At 42.7% G+C, this 21188-nt stretch overlaps 1 protein-coding gene across 3 annotated transcripts in view; it reads left to right on the top strand.

Annotated features, from left to right (window-relative positions):
- The window catches only part of acss1 (acyl-CoA synthetase short chain family member 1), a 37461-nt gene that overhangs the window by 15046 nt on the left and 1227 nt on the right, over positions 1-21188 (top strand). Inside the window, exons 3-13 of one of the 3 annotated variants that reach the window (XM_029520690.1) lie at positions 60-259; positions 7584-7759; positions 7990-8142; positions 9726-9873; positions 11525-11662; positions 13464-13556; positions 15291-15403; positions 17325-17451; positions 17534-17661; positions 19713-19776; positions 20960-21081. In XM_029520690.1, coding sequence (XP_029376550.1) covers positions 60-259; positions 7584-7759; positions 7990-8142; positions 9726-9873; positions 11525-11662; positions 13464-13556; positions 15291-15403; positions 17325-17451; positions 17534-17661; positions 19713-19776; positions 20960-21081 — 1462 coding nt within the window. The remainder of the gene's footprint in view (positions 1-59; positions 260-7583; positions 7760-7989; positions 8143-9725; positions 9874-11524; positions 11663-13463; positions 13557-15290; positions 15404-17324; positions 17452-17533; positions 17662-19712; positions 19777-20959; positions 21082-21188) is intronic. The other 2 variants (XM_029520691.1, XM_029520692.1) reach the window with 2 other exon arrangements.

Here is a 21188-nt window from a genome sequence, read left to right as displayed (position 1 = left end):
TAAACAGTGATTGAGCTTGTGTCCACCATCCCCCTGATCTTCCTCTAACTGTCCCACAGAGAGTTGCTGGAGACAACCTGCCGTCTCGCCAACACTCTGAAGTCCCATGAGATTAAGAAGGGGGACAGGGTGGCTATCTACATGCCTGTCTCACCGATTGCGGTGGCGGCCATGTTGGCATGTGCTCGTATTGGTGCAGTGCACACCATGGTGTTCGCAGGCTTTAGCTCAGAGGCTTTGGCAGCGAAGATCCAGGACGGTGAGTGAACCTAGACCGGACTCTGGTTTTACCTGACGACGGGATTTTTCAGTTTTTGTTGAAAACTGTTTTCAGCTAATTTTTTGTCCCCTTCCTGCTGAGCAGCAAACAACAGACAAACCCTAAACCCCTAACTCTGAGCAGTTGGTGAACATACGAGAGCATTTACCAGATAAAGATGAGGTGGAGGAGACCAAACACAGAGCTAAAAAAACAAATTATTGCTTTAGTCCGGCCAAAACTGGACTTGTAAAGTACATGTGAACACGTTAGCGTGAAATCAAACTTAAATGTGATTGAAAGTCGATCTGCTGCTGCATGGATACGGACAGTTGGACTGGACCTGTGATCTGCACATGTGCAAAAATTTTGCGCGATGCTATGACTCGGAAGTCGAACTGCATTTAAAACATAAACTTAAACGTAGGAGGTCAGACAAAAGAAGCTGGCTAACTTCTATGTGCCGAACATGGCAAAGTCTGCAGCAAATGCTCATTTGCCAGATGCCAGATACAGAGGCTAACATGCTAGCTCACCGGTCTTTGTTTCTTTCCACCTCTGCTGTGGTCTGTGATGTCACAGGTGACTCAGTAGTGGTCCATTACCCACAAGCCAAAAGAGTGCATGTCGGCACCTATCGTAGCAGAGGTGACATGATTTCAACAAATAAATAGATTTTACTCCCGTGCATGGATACTGGGACAAGGACAGAAGTCCGATGAGATGGCTTTATCGAGCTACAACAATAGCTCGACTTAACTGTGCATGTAACGTGTTTATTGTACTGATCTATAGCAGCTGGATGGGGAGACAAACAGCAGTTTGTGGGACTGTGGGCATGCGTCTCTGTGTCTACAGTGGGGCTGCAGAATTAACATCACAATATAGCCAAGTGCAATATCCAAATCCTTGGAGGGTGAAGATGAAATACGTCACAACATTGTGGTGCATTGTCAGCACCATAAATATCATATTTTGCAAGACCAACAGAACATTTTGGTCTGTGGCAAGACCTACCAAAGATTCCATTGTCATCATTTTAGATTTTCTTTAAGATAAAATAAATTGGACAAAATATTATTTCAATTGTAATAATTTTGCAATATCTGTCAAAATATTGAAATAGTACTTTTATTTTTGCATATCATGCACCCTTAATGTCTGGCTGTTTTGAATCAAATTTATTTATATAACACCAAATATCAATTACTTTTACTTCAAGGCACCTTACAAAGAGCAGGTCTACACAAAACTGTATAGAAATATTTTAAGAGACACAACAAATCCCTCTGTGGGCAAGCACTTGTTGACAGTGGAGAGAAAAACCTGCTATAAGAAGCAGAAACCTCAGACAGAAGCAGACTCAGGGTGAGAGGAGCCATCTCAACTTACTTAACCGCATTGAAAGAGAGAGATGAAAAGCTGAAAAGAAGACAGGAGAGCCATAAAAAAATTGAGAATGAAAGACCAAGAGAAAAAGACTGACTGATGCTCTGATGAATTTAGCCCTGAGTTACTCTCAGGGCTGCTGTGGTTGCACTAAGGAACTACGCTGAAAACCAGCGGTCGAGGTCGAGAGCCAGTCATGACTGTGCAGTTCAGTCTCAGGTCAAGGAGTCTTTCATACTTCAGCTGCAGAAGTGTTACACCCCTGTAGAGGGGAATAATAAGTGAAAAACACAGACACAATGCCTCTTCGGTCACGTCCAATGTTGTAATGAACGAGCGAAACACCGTTTTCCCTCTACCGTCTCAGCTCAGACATAAGCAATCGAAAACCGAACACAGAGGTGATTAGTTTTCAAGAAATAACTAATAAGAAGTGGCAGTTTAGGAAACAACATTAAACATCAATAAGAGAGCTTTCCCAAAATAACATAAAGAATTAGTGAACACAGATATCCTTTTTATCTTATCAAATCTTGCTTGTTAGTCTAGAAGACCTGAGTAGCAGATAACAGATCACTCGATCAGTAGATCACAATGAATTTCACCTTAATACACGTTTTTTAACGTTCAGAATGACTTATGATGTTATGTTTTTAACCATGTACTTTTCATGAATTAAAGCATTCTTTTTCTTACTTTTTTTAAAGCATTTAAGCATTTTTAACAGCACTTTTTATACACGTTTTTATAACCATTACACACGCCCCCTCAATAAAGATGTCGTCCTCGACATGAAACGATTAAGGCAGGTGCATAGCATACAATCAAGATATTCCAACAGTTCTTATATAGGCACTTGGAAAGTCCTTGAGTGTGTGAGTGTGTGCTGCTTCAACAGTCCATTATCAGTGTGTTTGTGTGTATTGTCACTCTGCTTCCTCCAAAGTCCATGAGTGTATGTGTACAAGACAGTCCATAAAATGTCTATGGGTACCCGTGCAGGAACACAGGTTGATATGTGGGATACTGGACAGAATCTGGCCACAAGGTTCCTGGTTGATGGACTCTGTAGTGTTCTATAGGGTTCAACTTATACATGGGTCTGGCTGGAGGTCCCATACTGTAGCAAACTGGACTACCAAACTCATTATAGGTGAATAGCTTTGGCGGTCGCCGGGCTCTCCTTGGCCGTTCTTGTGCTTGTTCATTTTCACTGTAACTGTCATGAGGTGGAGGTGACAGAGATGGCGGTACAGGGTTGTCTCCAAGAATTTCCTGTTCCTCTGGCCCCTCATCTCTGTCCAGCAACTCAATCCCGCTTGGATCCTCCCTCAACTGTATCAGTCTTTCCTCTGGCTCCCCTTGCTCGTGTTGTGCCCCTGTCTTTTCAGAGTCTGCTGCCTGTGGATGTGCATCCTGGGGACGCTGTTGAGGTGGATAATAGAACCAGTCATCCTCTGAGTCTTCATCACTGTCATCCTCTTGCTGAGTATTGGTTTTCCCTTCATTTGTCTGTGTTAAGTTTTTCCTCTGTGATCTGGCGATTTTTAGGGGAACTTCCAACAGCAGATGGTCACACAGAAGCAAAAGATTGGGATGCAATATCCTGCTATCTCTCCCCTTTCCTTGTTCTGGTACCACTTCGTAAACTGGAGCATCCTTGTTTACTCGTCGAACAACCTTGTGGATAGTTTCTTCCCAATGACTGCGTAGCTTGCCAGTTCCTCCTCTTGGGGTCAAGTTTCTGACCAGAACGCAGTCTCCTGGTTCCAACTCTGTGCTCCTTACTTTGCGATCATGGTTTCTTTTACCTCGTTCAGCTGACTTTCTTGCACTGTTCTTTGTTATTTCATATGCCTCTTTCATCCCTTCTCGCCACTTTCGCATGTACTTTCTGTGGTCAGGCGTACCTATTTCAGGTGTCAGGCGGAAGAGTATGTCGATGGGCAGTCTTGGAGTCCTCCCAAAAAGGAGATAAAAGGGAGAAAAGCCTGTGACTTCACATCTTGTACAGTTGTATGCAAAAATCAACTTGTTCAATGAGTCCTTCCAGTTCGATTTCTCCTTTTCTGTCAGTGTCCTCAGCATTTGTATGAGTGTCCGATTGAAACGCTCGACTTGGCCATTTCCTTCGGGGTGGTATGGCGTTGTTCGCGAGCCAAGCACTCCCGAGGTCTGCTTCAGTTGTGCGAGGAGCTGGTTTTGGAATTCACCTCCCTGATCATGATGGATGCGTTGAGGGAATCCAAATTTCAAGGCGTAATCGTTGAACAGTTTGTCTGCTACTGTTTTCGCTGACTTGGAGGTTGTGGCGTAAGCTTGGGCAAATCTTGAAAAATGGTCAGTGATAACCAATATATACTCGTACCCGCCAGCACACTTGTCAAGATGCAAAAAATCAATGGAGACTAATTCAAAGGGCTGGGTTGTGACAATGTTGGTTAGGGGTGCTCTAAGCTCTCGGCTGGGCTTCTTTTGTTTCAAACATGAACAGCTTCGGGCAACATAATGTTCAATGTCCTGTTGCATATGAGGCCAAAAGAAGCGCTCTCTTACCAATGAGGTGGTGCGGTCGACTCCTTGGTGCCCCATATCATCATGTAGCTCCTTCAAAACAGTTGTCTTGTACTTTTCTGGCAGAACAAGCTGTGTTCGTGTGGCTGTTTTTCGACGCAAGATGCCATCATCATCTAAGGTGAGTTTTTCCCATTCACGTATCAGTCTTTTACTTTGCACACTGAATGATTTTAACTGTTTGTTATCAGGTCTTTCATTTAACTGACGACACTCAATCACTGGGCCGAAATTTTTATCTTCGCTTTGAGCTTGACAAATCTCTGCTGGCAAGAGAGGCTGATGTTTTGACTTTTTTATGTCTTTACACTGAGCAGACAGAACCATGGACCATGCTGGATTAGGACTTGGGTCCTCAACTGACTGTACTACTGCTTGTACTGAACGAGATGACAATTCCTCAGTGCAAAAGCAGTGAGGGGCCGACTCTCTTCCTCCATGAACCCCTGTTGGTAGGCTTTCCCCTGGTCCAACAAGGAAAACCATGAGTGCCTGCCCAGGCCGTCCATAATATCTTGGACCCTGGGAATGGGCTGACGATCTGGTACAGTTTTGTGATTTAGCTCACGGTAATCTATACAAAGGCGTAAGCTTCCATCTTTTTTACGAACACACACAACTGGAGATAGGGTGAGTTCGATTTGCGCACCCAACCTTGTGTGATGAGGTCATACAAGTAGCTCTTCATCTCTTGATAGAGTGGTTTTGGCACAGAGATGTAAGTTTTGGCCACAGGCTCTGTGTCTTTCAGTGAGATGGAGAGTCGTAGATTTTCAATACAGCCAATGTCGTCGTCAGAATTAGAAAAAGAACCTGACTCTTCTCTTAACATTTGCTGAGCTATCTCTTTTTCAGATGGGCTGAGATGGTTCACGTCAACTGGGGGATCCCATTCACATGTTTGTTCATTTCTCACTCTCACATTACTCACCGTTACTGGGGGAGAGGCACAGGACCGTTTGAAGATTGTCGATGGATAAACTGCTTGGACTTGCTGCACTGTCCCAATAGCAGTTCTGCCAGTGAGCATGATGTCATGGTCTGTAGGATTCTGCACATCCACAATTATGAATGGTTTTGCCCCTTTTTTCAGTGTCACAAGAGTGTCAGTAAAGTCAAGGCCCTCTGGCCACTGTGGGTCAACACTAGGCTCAAACATCAGTACTGTCTCAGTTTTTAAAGGTGCTGTCAGAACACGGCAGTCTACTTTTATCGATGTGTGTTTGGGGACATGCACTCGCTCTCTGGTCGTCTTGACTACATATTCATGTGATCGTTGTTCAGCAGTAACTTGTTCTACAAAAACTTTAGCATGATCCATTTCAAAGCCAGGAAAAGCTGCTTGGACAATTTTTATTAGCTGCTGTTTTTCAGTGGCGTTGTTCTGCTGCAGCAAAGTATCAACAATCAGTCCAATAACATTTGAACCAATAATAGGTCGTGGAAGACTGTTACCTTTGATCACTAGGGTGGGAACAACGACCTCTGTTGTGGGGACTCCGTCTGCAGCTAATCTAAATGTCACCTCTATCCATCCAACATATGGCATGTCTTCCCCATTAGCAGCAACAAGGTTTAAAGTGTCATTAGCGTCAATGATTTCAGAAATGTCTCTCAATCTTACATGTGGTAAGTGCTCTGCTTTCCAGTGTTCACTCACCACAGTCACTTGTGAGCCGGAGTCCCATAAGGCTCCAACCTGATGGTCTTGGATGTGGCAGTCAATAAGATATTTTTTTCCGACCAGGGGAGCAACTTTGGTTTGTTTTCTCTTTCGTGCTGTAGCTCGGACTGTGTTACAAGAGGTTGTTAAACACTGATTCCTGTGAATGACCCAGTGTTCATGTTGACATGCTTTGGAACAATATAACACATTTTTACATGATGCACATTGTCTCAGCCTCACGTTGCTTCCATGTGCACCACAGTGTACACAAAGTTGGGGCGCTGTTGATGAAGCGGCCACTCCCTGCCCCGCTGGGGTAACCCTGGCCCGTTTAAAGCGCTCCCTCTGGATTGACCTGACCTGCCCATTCTGCAACCAGCTGCAAAGTGTTCATTTTGCAGAAGCACCAAGGTCAGCCCAGCTTCCTTCATTCCCCTGCTACCTCTGTAGGTAGAGAAGGGCAGCTCTTCATAGTTAGATCAGCCTTTGAATCAGTGGAACAGAAACACTGCTTAAGGACTTCTGTTGTTGTGGGAACAGCCGCTGCCTCAGAAAACATAAACATAACATTTAACAAAGCTGGCTGGGTGGCAATTGTGCCCCCCCCCACTCTCTCTCTTCCTCTTCTTCCTCCGCCACTGCTGCCAAGTGCTTGCTCATGGAAGAATTTGTTGGGTCTCTTTAAATGACTCTATAAAGAGTTTGGCACTTAACTATATGTTAAGTGCTTCGATGTAACTCTGTTATTATTAAAGTAATATAAATACATTTTTCTGATTTGATTTGATTTTGACATGTGAAATTGCTCCTCAGTCTGGAGCCAAGTCTGAGTTCATACTGTGACACCTTGAAAAACTAATCTGTCGTCAAACAAAAGAGGCAGTGTGATGGAAATCAGGATTTCTCAACTCTCAGTTAAAGTGAGTTCAAGGTTCATGCATCCACAAGGAAGCTGCAGTGACAGTGCTGATGTGAGAAAGTGGAGACATTGGTGGTTATGTCGTTTCATTATCTAACATCACACAACAGCTGTCTGCAGTCATTTCACCAAATTCATAGTCAGTGCTTCATTTTCATTGTTCAAATGAAGAACCAAGTGTCATAATTTCAAATTGTACATAAAAGTAAATGTTAATGTTAAAAGTAAATATTCAGGTGAGAGAAACTTAATCCTGTGTTTGGTATTTTGGCTTGAAATGGTAAAAGTTAAAGTAAAAGTTGTTTTTACTTGTCTAATCTAATAGATACTTACATTTACACTTTAAAATAGAAGCAACTTTCATACAGTTCTGACTATTTGCTCCCATTAAAGCTCATCTAGAAATAGTACTCAGTGCACCATCCATTGGAGTGTCCACTGTGAGCTCATGGTGAGCAGGTTAAGGATTCAGATTTGGGGACAGGGGCTTCTCTGTATGATGTTCGACATACTGTATGTTCCCGCAAAGTTCTCTATTTCCCTCAAACAGGGTTTGGACTGACTTTGGACTACCATCCCCCGACCTCTCATGTCTTAGTTAAACTGCCACTCTGATTGCAGAAGGCTTCATATTTCCAGTGAAAACATGTTTACCTGCAGTATCAGTAGCCAGCAGAGGTCATCTAATCTCCCAGAATAACCCCAGTTTATGTAAGAGTGACCAGGGAACTGGTAGTCAAACCCTCATAGTGAATGACCACTTGTTGTGTTTCCAGCTCAGTGCAAAGCAGTGATCACCTGTAATCAAGGTGTGAGGGGGGGCCGCCTCATCCACCTGAAGTCCACAGTGGATGCTGCAGTGAGGAGCTGTACTTCCATCCAACACATCTTTGTCTCCCAGAGGACAGAGCAGCCTGTAGTGATGGGAGAGCTGGATGTTCCTCTGGATGAGGTGACCGCCCAACGATTAATTCACCTGATCGGTACACCTGTTCATGATGGAGAGTATTGATGAGATTGGTTTCAAACAAGTTATAACCTCTGAAACAAGAAATCAATATTTTTTTACAGCAGCACTGTCACATGGAAAAGTAATAGCAGTAGTTGTTGTGTCTGTGGCATTATGAGATGTTGAGAAGGAGTCAGTGTAGAGCGGTATCGGTAATATGCTGTACCTTGCAGATGATGTCTCAACATGCTTCAGTCTGCCCTCCAGAGCCTCTGGACAGTGAGGACAGCCTGTTTCTTCTTTATACATCCGGCAGCACAGGGAAGCCAAAAGGCATTGTCCACACACAAGCTGGATACCTGCTGTACACCTCGATGACACATCAGGTACACACACACACAACTTTCTGTCCCGCCTTACCCACACACACTGCTTTCTCTGCCATAGCAACATTTACTAAACAGGTCTTTACTCTAATGTCTGTCACACATGACATTGTGGTAGATTATATTTATTTTGAATACTGAGATTTTCAGAGTTTAATGAAATCCAGATCTGCTTCAGTCTTCATAAACATTTTTAATGAGGGAATGAAGAAAAAAGAAATAAATTACACAGCAGACCAAACAAAAACACTGGTCTTTGTTCTCAAAGAGGACAGTAATGGGGAGGAGGAAGCAGTCCTGTGGCTAAATCTGCCTCAACAAGCTTTAAATTAGCTTTTTTCTGATTGACAAGCAGAAACATCTGCTTTCTCTGTGTGTGCTTGCGTGCAGGGATTGACTAAAGCCGACATGATGATGATGATGATGATGATGATAATTGAATAAAAACATGAGCCATAATACCCTCCCCTTCTCTCCTCGTCCACCTCCCTTTCCATCACTGCTGAAAATATTTATCAGCGCTAATTTATAAAGCAGCTTAGTGGCTCGGGGTGGAAGGGGTGGGGGGCGGGTTGGGGGGGTTGGTTGGCTTGCTGTTTGTTTGGCCAAAACAACAGAACAAAAGCTGCTTTATCTGAAAATGACACGGACTGCTGGGTCCACACCCGGGCAAGAGACTGAGGAGCACAGAGAGAGGCTGGGAGGTGGAGTTGGTGGGAACATCTCTTTTGTTAATGATCGAAGCAACTCCTCAGATTCTTTCCACACTTTTTACAAACTTCTTCCCTGGCACTACACACCACAGGTATCTCATAGAAAACTGTGAAGTGTTGGAGACGACCCCAATTACTCCTCATTCAACTCAACTGACCTGTGTCCTGCATATAAACTAGATGCAATAAGGAAGTCTTACATTGTTTGAGAGAGAACTGTGCTCGAGAAACATTCAGAATTAGGTTAACTTGCAGACAAAAACAACACCAATGAATAGATCCAATCAACAAAGAGAGAGACAGAGTTAAACAGCAGTAGATAATCAGCTGTTTCCAGTATCAGTGGGATGATATGGATCATCTGGAGGTGGTGAGCTGCTAAAGCAGGATTAAGTAAGGATATTAAGGTACTGGTTAGGAGGAATGATGTTAATTATCTGTTATGATTAATTACTAAGATGTAAAAAAAAGGAAGATAATAAAAAGAAACAAGAAGTAAATGCAGAAAAAAGATTATACAAAAAATAGATTTAAAAAATCCATGGCAATGATTGGACACAAGCAGCATTTCAAACAACTGCATTCGATCTAAAATAGGAATTGATGTCTTAACATAGTGAAATAAAACTTGAAAAAAGAAAAGAAAGATTGACCATGGACTGAAGCACATCATTGAATCCAAAATAAAAATCCTGCCATGGCACTACATTTCCAACCAAAATCCCATCCCTTAATTAAATGCTCGGAAATGAAACTGAACAAATGATGAGGCTTTTGGTAAATGTGGCTTCACAGATGTAGACAAAACAACACTGACAGTAACACAAACATGAAGCAGACCACCTTTAATTTGTTTTGTGCTGATTTCAGTACGTGTTTGATTACCGGGATGGAGATGTTTTTGGCTGTGTGGCAGATGTCGGGTGGATCACAGGTCACAGTTACGTCGTTTATGGCCCTTTGTGTAATGGTGCCACAACTGTCTTATTTGAGAGCACACCTGTCTACCCAGACCCAGGTAAGACCCTGAACTGAAAGCAGATTACCACCCCAATGCATTTCTCATATTCACTGTAAGGGAATATAGAAGCTCAGGGCCCGTAATGGGAATTGCAAACAAAAAGTATTTGTGTGTTATGGCCTCCTACTGTAAACACTGTCAAACCAAGAGTACACTGTGTCAGTCTGCTGGTTAACCAGACCAGTCTGATCCTGTTTAAGAACCAGGTTTTGAATAAAATCCATAGTTAGTAGCTGAAGCGCAAATAACCAAAACATTTCTCTATCAGCCATGCCCATTAGTTCCAGTTAAGTTGTTGTACCTCTGTGTAGCATATTAATTAAAAAGAGGGCGATGGGGATCTCTTTTATTTGCATTTCTCCAGGGTTGAAATAATCATTAATGTCAGTTATGTTGATTTATTACCGACAGCCGTGGCGCGGCTTCACTTTATCTCGCCTCGGTTGTTTTATAATTGTGTTTCCTCTTGGCTCCAATTGGCTGCTTAGCAGTAACAGGTCTGACCTACATAAGCAAAAGGTGACATGATCTTTTATCACTTTAATATCAAGACATTAATGCTGCCAAGTCATCTTGTAGGGATGTGCACCTGCACATATACTAATCAGCCATAACATTATGACCACTAACAGGTGACACGAATAGCTGTGATTACCTGTTTACCATGGTACACATTACTGGGTGGATCTATTAGACAGCAGGTAAACATCCGGAAATTGATGAGTTGAAACAGAAAAATGTTGTGTGAGCATGTGAGAGACTTTGAAAAGAACCAAGACGTAATGCATAGAAGACAGAATCAACACTGCAGCTCTGTGGGATGTTCCTGTTCTGCAGAGGCCCTGAATCTATCAAAAGTGGTCCAAGGTACAAAAACATTTGACCACAGTGTGAAGGGTCAAGGCTCATTGGTAGTGCTGAGAGATGGCTGGACCGTGTGGTCTGGTCCAGCAGAACAGCTGCTGCAGCTCAAACTGCTGAAGTTCATGCTGGTTCTGATAGAAAGCTGTCACAACAAACAGAGCATCACAGTGTTGTGTCGTTGTGTAGCTGCAGACCAGCCAAGATGTCCACACTGTCCCCTACAATGGACATATGGGCATAAGCATTGGATCATGTAGAATGGAAGAAAGTAGTCTGCCGTGATGGATCAGATTTTCTTTTACATGGGTCTGTCTCCTCCCTGGGGAAAAATGGCACCAGGATGCATTATGGGAAGAAGACCCGCTGGTGGAGATAGTGTGATGTTCTCCTGGGAAACCTTGTGTCCTGCCGTTCATGTGGATGTTACACCGACCTAAACCTGGTTCAGACCCAGTCCAGCCTTTCATGGAAACAGTATTCTCTAATGGCAGTTGGCCCTTCCACCAGGATAATGCTCCCTGCCTGACTGCAACAACAGTTCACGAATGATCTGACTAACAGCAACCAGTTCAAGGTGTTGACTTGATTCCAAATTCCCCAGATTGCAATTTAGTCCAGAAGCTGTGGGATGGACTGAGCATACAGGTCAGATTCATGGAGACTCCACCTCACAACTTTAATATTATCCAGATGGTCATGATGTGATGACTGGTTAGCTTATCTGAGTGATCATTGAAATAAATGTTGCTTCCTACACAGCTGTAACATTTTTGTTGTCCTTCAGGCAGGTACTGGGAGATGGTTGAGCGCCTGAGGATCAATCAGTTTTATAGCACTCCAACGGCGCTGCGTCTGCTGCTGAAGTACGATGACTGCTGGGTGAAGAAGTATGACCGCTCATCCCTGAGAACTCTGGGATCAGGTCAGATACACGCCAAGTGTTCAAATGCATTATTCCCCTGTATTGTAAAACGTGATCAGGAGTAGCTGTGCTTCCATTACAACTGAACAAAAAATACAAGCAAAAGTGTGAAATACGGACCTTTAATGATTCCAAAACAAAGGATGAGATGTTGATATCCTTGTGCAAGGACATACAGACAACTGGCAGGCTTGGAGAATATTGGGGGATAGTTGAATTTATGGGATGCATCATCAGTAGTGCTTCTCTGGCTCATGGGGTGTTTAACACTATGCACCCTCACCAGAGGTCGCCATCTCAATTAGCCAAGAGAGTTGCCTTTTTGTCAAGTGGCAGACATCTCATTGGACTGCATGGCATGGCAGGGGTGTCCTGTTCCCTGTGTCAATCCTAAACTGACCATATACCTCCTGGCTTGTTACTTGGGGGGCCAACAGGGGTTGTTCCTCTTCAGGCAGAGCCACTGGCTACTTCTCTCTGCTGCCTCTGATTCAGTTTGGATGGCTGCATGCTAGCTCTGGTCCCAGATTCCCAAGTCCCTCAGCGGTTTGGTGATAGATGTTCCCACAAACCCTCTGCATCCAACCTCCACTGGGCAGACTTCTGTGTTCCAGCTGCGATGCTGTGCTTCAGCAGCTAACTCGGCATATCACAGATGTTTTTGTCTATATGCCTCGTCCATGGAATCCTCCCAGGGTACGGTGAGCTCAATTATATAAAACTTCTTCAGAGAAGGGGACCAGAGCACCAGATCAGGTCTCAAAGTGGTGGTGGCTATCTCTGGAGGAAACGCCAACTGTTTGTCAATATCTGCTAGCAGTTTCCAGTTGCATGCTAAGCACAGCTGGCTTCTCTCCAATGGTGTGGAGTTGCTCTTGGTAGCTGTATCCCTTTCACGGACATAGGCAGTTGTCCATGAGGTGTTAGCTATTGATGATGGTAGCGCGTTGATGCTGGAATATATTCCCTCCAGTGTGGGCACAAGGCTCTTTAAAACTTGGTTGTGGCAACTTTCTTCTTTCAACACTGCCCCACCATGTCCACTGTCCCTGTTTGCCAAGGGAGACTGCCTTGGCCCATCTTGCCACCTCCTCCTGACAGCACTTTTCCTCCACCACCATCTTCCTCTGTGCTGGAGCAGTGGCATTTCTCAATTTTTTTTCTCTATTTTGTTCCACTCTGTTTGGGGGAGTTCTGTATGTCTACACTTCCAGACAAAGACAATGTTTTCTGGCACAGCTTTCTCTAGATGTTGCTGAATCAAATAAAGATGCTTCACAAAAATTTAATTTCATTAGTGGCATACCCATAAATTCTTAAATCTAAACCTTTCACAAAGAGCGGAAACTCAAGACAGCTTATAAAATGCCTTAGACAAAACAACTATTAACTTGTACTGTCCAGAGAAAAAGACAAGGGGTCCCTTCATCAGCCTGACAACAAAGGCGCTGCACAAACCGACAACACAAGCACAGGTTTTGGTGACAGTGACTGCTCGGACAATATCTGCTTAAGACTTTATATATCCACCTAATTATCCCCGGATGGCACTGTTATTCTAACACTGGGATATCAACCAAACGTTTAATATAAAATCTGTCTGATTGTATGTACACAGCTCAAAGATCCCTATTTCAGTGATAATTTCATCAGTATTTCATTGATAACCTGCGTTTTCTAACACAATAACTGTATTCTGGATTCAAACTGGATTTATGAAAACAGAAGCATTAGCACACACAGTTGTTAAAGTGAATTGTACAATCTAATAAACTGTGTGTGTGTGTGTGCGCATGCGCAGTGGGAGAGCCCATCAACCACGAGGCCTGGCACTGGTTCCATAGCGTGGTTGGCGAGGGACGTTGTCCTTTAGTGGACACCTGGTGGCAGACTGGTGAGACACACCAACAACTCATGCACTCATGAAACTGTGGAATTGATAGTTTAAAGGTAAACAGCTAGATCAAGATTAGAGTTTTTTAAATTCTGGTTTCAAGTCGTTTGACAATGTATTAGATTTATTTTTTTTCACTCAACTCAGGATAAACAGCAAAAAACACAAATATAAGCACAGAAATATGGTAATACCAATGAGAGAAAACATGACCCCCCCAATAAGCATTGGAAGTCTGTGAATAGGAAACCCTTGTCTCTGTAAAAATACAGTCTCAGCCACAAAACAACCTAATCCTAACATGCTTACACTGAAAAAATAAAACCTTTAGGAGAAAAACTAAAGCCCCAAAACATCAGTACGAACATTTAGGAAGAATACATATTCAGAATGATTAGAAAAGAAAACAAATCACAGTAAGGTAAGCAGCTCTAAAGACTCCAGCCTTTAAAGGTACTATACAAGTTTTCAATATACTGTTCGTTTTAAAAACTTCAGACCTCACTGACAAAGAATCTTTGTAGTCTTACATGTATGTGAAGAAAGGATGATGAATAAACAGCTACTGTGGGCCATGATGTTTTGACACATTGAATTATTTCAGTTGAATCTGGACTTTCTCCTGATACCTTGAGAAGTCTACAATTCAGCAATTAGGCTGAATTGAAGACTCATGTTAAGTAAAGGTTGAGCCTTCTTGTTGTGGGGCAACAGCACAAAGCAAAACTTAACATTAAGACTTATCATTCATTCATTCATCTTCAACCGCTTTATCTGTTTCCGGGTCACAATAAGATTCATCATGTTTCCTTTATTTGAATAGTTTCTCTCTTGGTGTTCCGAACCTCTGATGTGGTCCTGCAGTTTTAGTCTGCATGTGGTTGTCTGACTGATGCTCTAAGTTTTTCTGATTCTCTCTTCCACCCTAATTTGAACGATTAGCAGAAGAACATCTGCAGCTCTGCAGAAAATGAATTAAGATCAAATCCTCAGCACACTTTTACCACCAACACAAGACATTGCTGGATCACTAACACCACTGTGAGTGTGTGACCTAATTCCTCGACAATCAGCAGGGCACTGAGTATGTGTTGTTTTTTTGAATCAGACTTTAAAGTCGCTGCCAGCTGCTTCCTTCTATGAAAAGGAGAAAAATCCCCAGTAAATTAAGAAATTAAAGGAAATCAAAGCTGCAGCCTAAGGAAATATCTGAGGCACTCTAGTGGCCAGGAGCAGGACCTGCTTCCTTGCTATCATCAGAAATCCAGAGGGCATTGATCCATTTAAAAGGAAGGAAATAAGATGCTGCCTTTAAACCACTGAAGATGAGGTCACTATCGCATCAGAGTAAATTCTGATGAAGATCTGACATTTATTTTCTGTGAAGAATGTTCAGCCTCATCATCGTCTTCATGCATGCCAGAGTTTTTTCTTTCAACCTATTTAAGTTTTTGTTTTTTTATGTTTGTGGCTGCTATATGCTTGGTTCTTCTTTGGCTTCCTTGTCCCCATGGGATAAACCCATCAGATGTTAATAACTTCATTATGTTTCCTGTGGGGCAAAGATTTGCTTATCTTCAACACAGTTCAAACAGTAAGAGCCTCCAGCAGATGTCAGTCATTCTGTTCAGTGCTAGTTAAATACTTAACAGCCAACAAATCCAGCTGTTGTAAGAAACAAATGAAAGATTGGAGATTTAATCACAAGCCCACATGTCTGTCCTCTCTTTGCAGAGACTGGAGGCATCTGCATTGCCCCTCACCCTTTAGAGGAAGGAGCTCCCATCATCCCAGCAATGGCCATGAGGCCCTTCTTTGGCATCCAGCCTGTTCTCATGGGAGAGAAGGTAAAATAGCCATACAACTGAAATGAACTGAATGACTCTAAGGTTTCTGGGCTCTGAGGTGCATAGCTAAGAAAAATTTGTTGACCTATGATTACATGTCAAAGGACTGAATGAAGACAAAGAGCAAAACTTCCCGTGTCACAATGTCAGAACCTTGCATTCATAAAGACTGACTGTCAGACATGCTGTCCTTTGTGTCACTGTTAAGCCCATGCTTTCTTGAGAAAACAAACCTGTTAGTGTTTTTTGACTTTTCAGCTGTGCGGTCAAAGAGAAGCAGGCTCTGTTGCATTGACGCCGTGGGTCTTTGTCTCAAACACTCCCTCCATGTTGATCAGGCAGATACTCACATCTACACTCGTGTAGAGTCAGTTAATTGTTGGTTTCACATGGGACTTTCTCACAGGAGTAAAAACATGCACTGTACCCTCAGTGATTTGTTTTTATGAAACGTGACATGTTAATGACAAATCAAATATTCTTTCATGTGCTTTAAGATTAATTTAACAGACGGCCCTTTGAGGATCTGTCAGGCTGAGCTCTCCTCCACTCAGTCCTCTTGTTTACCCCACTTGACCTTTAGATATATGAGGTCAATCAAGCCTTCGAAAGGCACCCCTCTCTCTGTTTAATCTTTCGGTTAAAACAGGACAGCAGCATCTGTTTGCTTTGATTAACAGACTTTCAGATGTTGTTGGGATGATCGCTGCTCCCCCAAATTAATTATCCGCTAGTTTCCCTATTTCCCTCCCTCTGTTGAAGAGCTGTAATCAGCAGATGCTCAAGGGTTTTTCATCATCACTGGTTACTAAGTGTAGATTGAATTAGACCAGGACTCCTACAGATCTCATCCTCAGAGGAGGTCGAGGTCACTTTACTTTCCCTGCAATCCTCTCAAAGTTAACACAAACTCCTGATTAAGGCTGATTGTATGTGTTTCAGAAACAGTAACACTGGTGTGGAAAACTGCTGGAACACAGTTTGCTCCTGTAGAGATATGAGAGCAGTGAGATGGTGAATCCTTTTCTGAAACTTTCTTTTATTGGAGCAAAAGTATCAACATCGCTGGGTAAACCCGTTCAATTAGAAATCACTAACAAATTTATACTTTTGGTGGTTATCAAATATTTAACCAGCTGAATAATTAAGTCGAAAGGTTATGAGTCTGCAGTGCAATGACCTCCTCCAGTATTAATATTGGCTATCAAATATATTACATAATTGGTTTATTATCACGTGGTATTTAGATGTTTTTCCAGCAACACCTGGGCTCTCTGGTGCAAGGTTGTCCCTTTTTCAGTTTGGTTTTGGAGTTGAAGAATAAAGCTCAAACTCGCCTTCATCTCCTGTTTGTTTCCTCATCCTTCCACAATATATATATATAGAATTCTAGAGAATAAAATGATAGAATTATATGTGTGTGTGCGTGAAACCGCACAGCACTTCAGACAGAGGGAAACAAAAGCAGTTTCTTAACTTTAGTACTCAATGTCAACAACAGCTTTAGATTAACTGCACATCACCAGCTGATGTAGAAAAAGACCAGCGTCAGTGTGTCCTGCTGACTTTTAACAGACATTTTATCACCTTTTGCTATTTTAATGTTGGAGTAGCAGTTTCTAGAGTCACCTTAGTGTTATTAGGACTTAATCAGAAAATAAGTGCTCCACAGGCACCTGTAGTAAGAGACATGTTAGCCACAGGTACACGTAGCTATAGTACACCCACTAATAGCATGATAAATTACATGTACAACTGGCAGGGAGATGTTGTATTATGTCCATCAGCTGCTGGTCTGCAATTTATTTTCAGGGGAACGATTCCCAAGCTGTCCAGTATGAATTCATTTGTGTAGCATCAAAGCGTGGTTGTTGTTTTCTGACTGTGCTGTGTGTTGTCTGTGGTGTTGTGTGGTTTTCAGGGTGAAACTCTTACTGGTGACTCTGTCAGTGGAGCTCTGTGTATCAGCCAGCCGTGGCCTGGAATGGCTCGCAGCATTTATGGAGACCACCAGAGATTCATTGATGCTTATTTCAAAGTGTATCATGGTCGGTAAAAATCAAACACAGCCTGCAGTCATTCATATCATAAGCCCATAATATGAGGTAATGCTGCTGTTTTTTGTATCAGGTTATTATTTCACTGGGGATGGAGCGCACCGGTCTGAGGACGGTTACTATCAGATAACTGGTCGCATGGATGATGTCATCAACGTCAGTGGTCATCGTCTCGGCACAGCAGAGATAGAGGATGCTTTGGTGAGACACAACATAAACAGAAATGAATTATTCTGGCTGTGCCACAATTGCTAACAAACTAATATGTTGAAATAAAAATTTACAATTTGAAATCTCATGACAGCTCCAGAAAAGCATTCAATGTTCCCTTCTTTTCTTCAATGCACCTGGGGCCAGAAGCAAATTTGATTTTCACAAACAACACATTTTTTGGACACATGGACAAAATTGTTGGTACTCTAAATTAACTAATGAAAATCAGACATTGCTTTTGAATTGTAGTTCAAAAAAATACAAACTGATGAAACTGGTCTGGACAAAAATTATGGTATCCAAAGAAAAGATTGAAAATGACTTGACCATAGTGACATAAACTGAGGTATGTCCTGTAATTAGCATCACAAGTGTCTTCAAACTTCACCACACTGAACATGGACCATGGAAACGTTCTGGGGCTAGTTTGTGGCATCTGGCACAGACTGTCTTGAATCAGTGAAATGTGCCACCCAGTGTCAGAAAGCTTGGTCTCAGTCGCAGGTCATGGGTCCTCCAACAGGATAATGATCCAAAACACACAGCTAAAACACCCAAGAATGGCTAAGTATGGTGGCCGGGAGGTGCAAACCAACATTGCAAAATCTGAAACACTTTTACCAACGCCAAGACAAATTTACAAGTCCGGAAACAAACCGGAAAGGGAATGTCACAACTCCGGATATTGGCTCAGAAGTGATAATGGCAGCGAACAGTTGGAGGTCGATGGAGTGGGTGGATCGAGTGATGCTTTGCCAATTTTGTCGCAAACACATGAGTGGCTTAATGCGTTTTCGTTTTTTTTGTGGTCAGTCTTTAGAGTTTTTAAATGGCGCACACCAGTTGGAATGTATTTTCCACAAAACGGGCAAAACATCACTTGTTCAATATCCATGAACTCCATTGAACTCCTACTGGCTGTGTCGCTCCCGTTATCACTTCTGGGTCAACCCCAGAGTTGGGACATTTCCTTTCCAGTTTTGTTAATTTGTGTTTTTACATTTGTTTTGGGACTTGTAAATTTGTCTCTGCGGTTTGTAAAAGTGTTTTACAAACTCCAAGACAAATTAACTAAATACAAAAGTGTTTCAGATTTTGTAATGTTGGTTTGCACCTCCCGGCCACCGTAGATAAGAACAAAACATGGGACTATTCTGAAGTGGCCTTCTATGAGCCCTGATTTAAATCCTATTGAACGTGCAGTCTGGAGAAGGCACCCTTCAAACCTAAGACAGCTGGAGCTGTTTGCTCACAAAGAGTGGGCCAAAATACCTATGGACAGGTGCAGAAGTCTCAATGAGTTACAGAAATTGCTTGATTGTAGTGCTTGCCTCAAACGTTTGTGCAACAAAAAATTAATTAAGGCATCCCCTCATTTATGACAAGCAGGTTTCAATAGGTTTTTTTTTTTATTAGGTGAACTGCAATTCAAAAGCAATGCCTAATTTTCTTTAGTTAATTTTTTATATATTCGTATTTATTATGACTTGTGTTAGTTTCAAGTTATTTCAGTGACAGTTATGGGTTTATCTTTCTTTAACAGAAGGTTATAAATGTGTATAGTGTAGGCTGCTGCAGATAAGATAACTCAGTTCTTCCCAGTATCTGACTGGTCAGTAGTTTGGATGTCTACAGGCTTTGACCAAGTGCTTGCTCATCGGGGGATCTGTTGGGTCTCTTTAAATAAATTTATAAAGAGTTTGGTCTAGACCTGCTCTATATGTAAAGTGCCTTGATGTAACTTTGTTATGATTTGGCACTATACAAATAAATCTGATTTGATTTGATTTGATCTGAACCTGTAAAGTTATCCTGTAGCTCAAGAGAAGAGAAAAAGAGTTAAAAAGTTACCTTGATAATCTGAGATCATGTTAGGAGATGAGATAAAATTAGTAGATGATATGAATAAATGAGAAGAGGGTGAGAAGGTTGCATTGTCCTTCCGTGTGTCTTATTTTAAAGACAATCGGAAGGACATATTTTAACTGTAAACAATAACAAGATGACAAAGCCTAAACTGTTCTGGTATTTTTGTGCAGGATGAACATCCAGCTGTTCCAGAAACAGCTGTGATTGGAATCCCGCACGACATCAAAGGAGAAGGTGAGAGTGACACACCACACATTGATGTGAACTCCCATCATCCTGTGTTATGATGGAAACATGTTTGATTGGCCATGCTCTGCTGCCATCTGCTGGTAAGAGTATGGACTCTCTACAATATCACTGCCGCAGCCAGGAATTGGATAGAATATGAATGAATGAATAAATGAATGAACAATCTCACTGAATTGGCAATCTAACTGTCACAACATAGTGAACCATCAAACCTGTGATGGAGTTTTCAGAGGGTTTGTCGATGATGCAGGGCAATGGAGAAAAGAATTTGCCCATCCATCTTCAACCACTTATCCAATGTTTTAGTAAGCTTTAGCAAGGAGCCCAAGAATTCCTTTCCCCCAGCAACCTTGGCAAATTCTGACTGGGGGATCCCAAAGTGCTCCCAGGCCAGTGAGGATAATCCCAGGTGGACCTGTCAGGACTACCTCCATAGGGAGATGCCTTGGCAGCATCCTTGTCAGATGCCTGAACACCTCAACTGGCTCCTTTCCACCAAAAGGAGCAGCAGCTCTACTCTGAGTCTCTCACAGATGACTGAGCTCCTCCCCAGCCACCCTGCGGAGAAAACCCATTTCGGCCCATTGTATCCATGATCTTATTCTTTTGGTCATGGCTCATCACCCATAACCAAAGGTGAGTGTAAGAACAATGTTGATCAAGAGCTTTGCCTTCTGGCTCAGCTACCTTTTCATAACAACAGTGAAGTGCAGTGAATGCAGCAACCCGCCATCTGCCCCAATCCTGGGCAATCTCATGCCCCAGAGCCTTCCGTCGCCCAGGTCTGCGTCACCGAGGCTCTTCATTACCACAACCACCCATATGGCAACGCACCCGACCCCAGCAGGTTCTAGCGTGGATGGTGGGTCCACAAGATGAGGGAGGATGGGTGTCCACATGTCCACAGTCGCTGTGCATGACTGGGCCCTGTGGAAGACCCGGTCACGAGGTGATCACTGACGGACCCTCCATCCAGGCCTGGCTCCAGACAGGATAATTTTCCTCTCTCCCCTATCTTTCATGGGTTTTTTTAACTATTCTTGGATGGCCCCTCAGCTGACAGTAATTTGCACAAAGAGGGTGATCACTAGAAAAGAATAAATTTTTTTACAAACAGAAACTGAAAAGGTCCGAATACGTTCTGAAGCCACTGTGTGTGTGTTCTCAGTTCCATTTGCCTTTGTGGTGTTGAAGGAAGATGTTGGCGACGACCCCACTGCCATCCTGCAGCATCTCAGAGGCCTGGTTGCCAACAAGATCACCAAATACGCCGTCCCTGAACACTTCCTGGTGCGTCACAGCTAACAAGCTCTCAGTGTTCCAAGGCCTTAATCATAGAGTTTGTGAAAGCGTCTGACACTGTGATGCCTTCACATTCTTCTAATTGTACATATAAA

This window comes from Echeneis naucrates, chromosome 15 (assembly GCF_900963305.1).
Source record: "Echeneis naucrates chromosome 15, fEcheNa1.1, whole genome shotgun sequence".
NCBI lineage: Eukaryota > Metazoa > Chordata > Actinopteri > Carangiformes > Echeneidae > Echeneis > Echeneis naucrates.
Note: the sequence above shows the minus strand (reverse complement) of the source record. Positions and strands in the feature narration are given on the sequence as shown.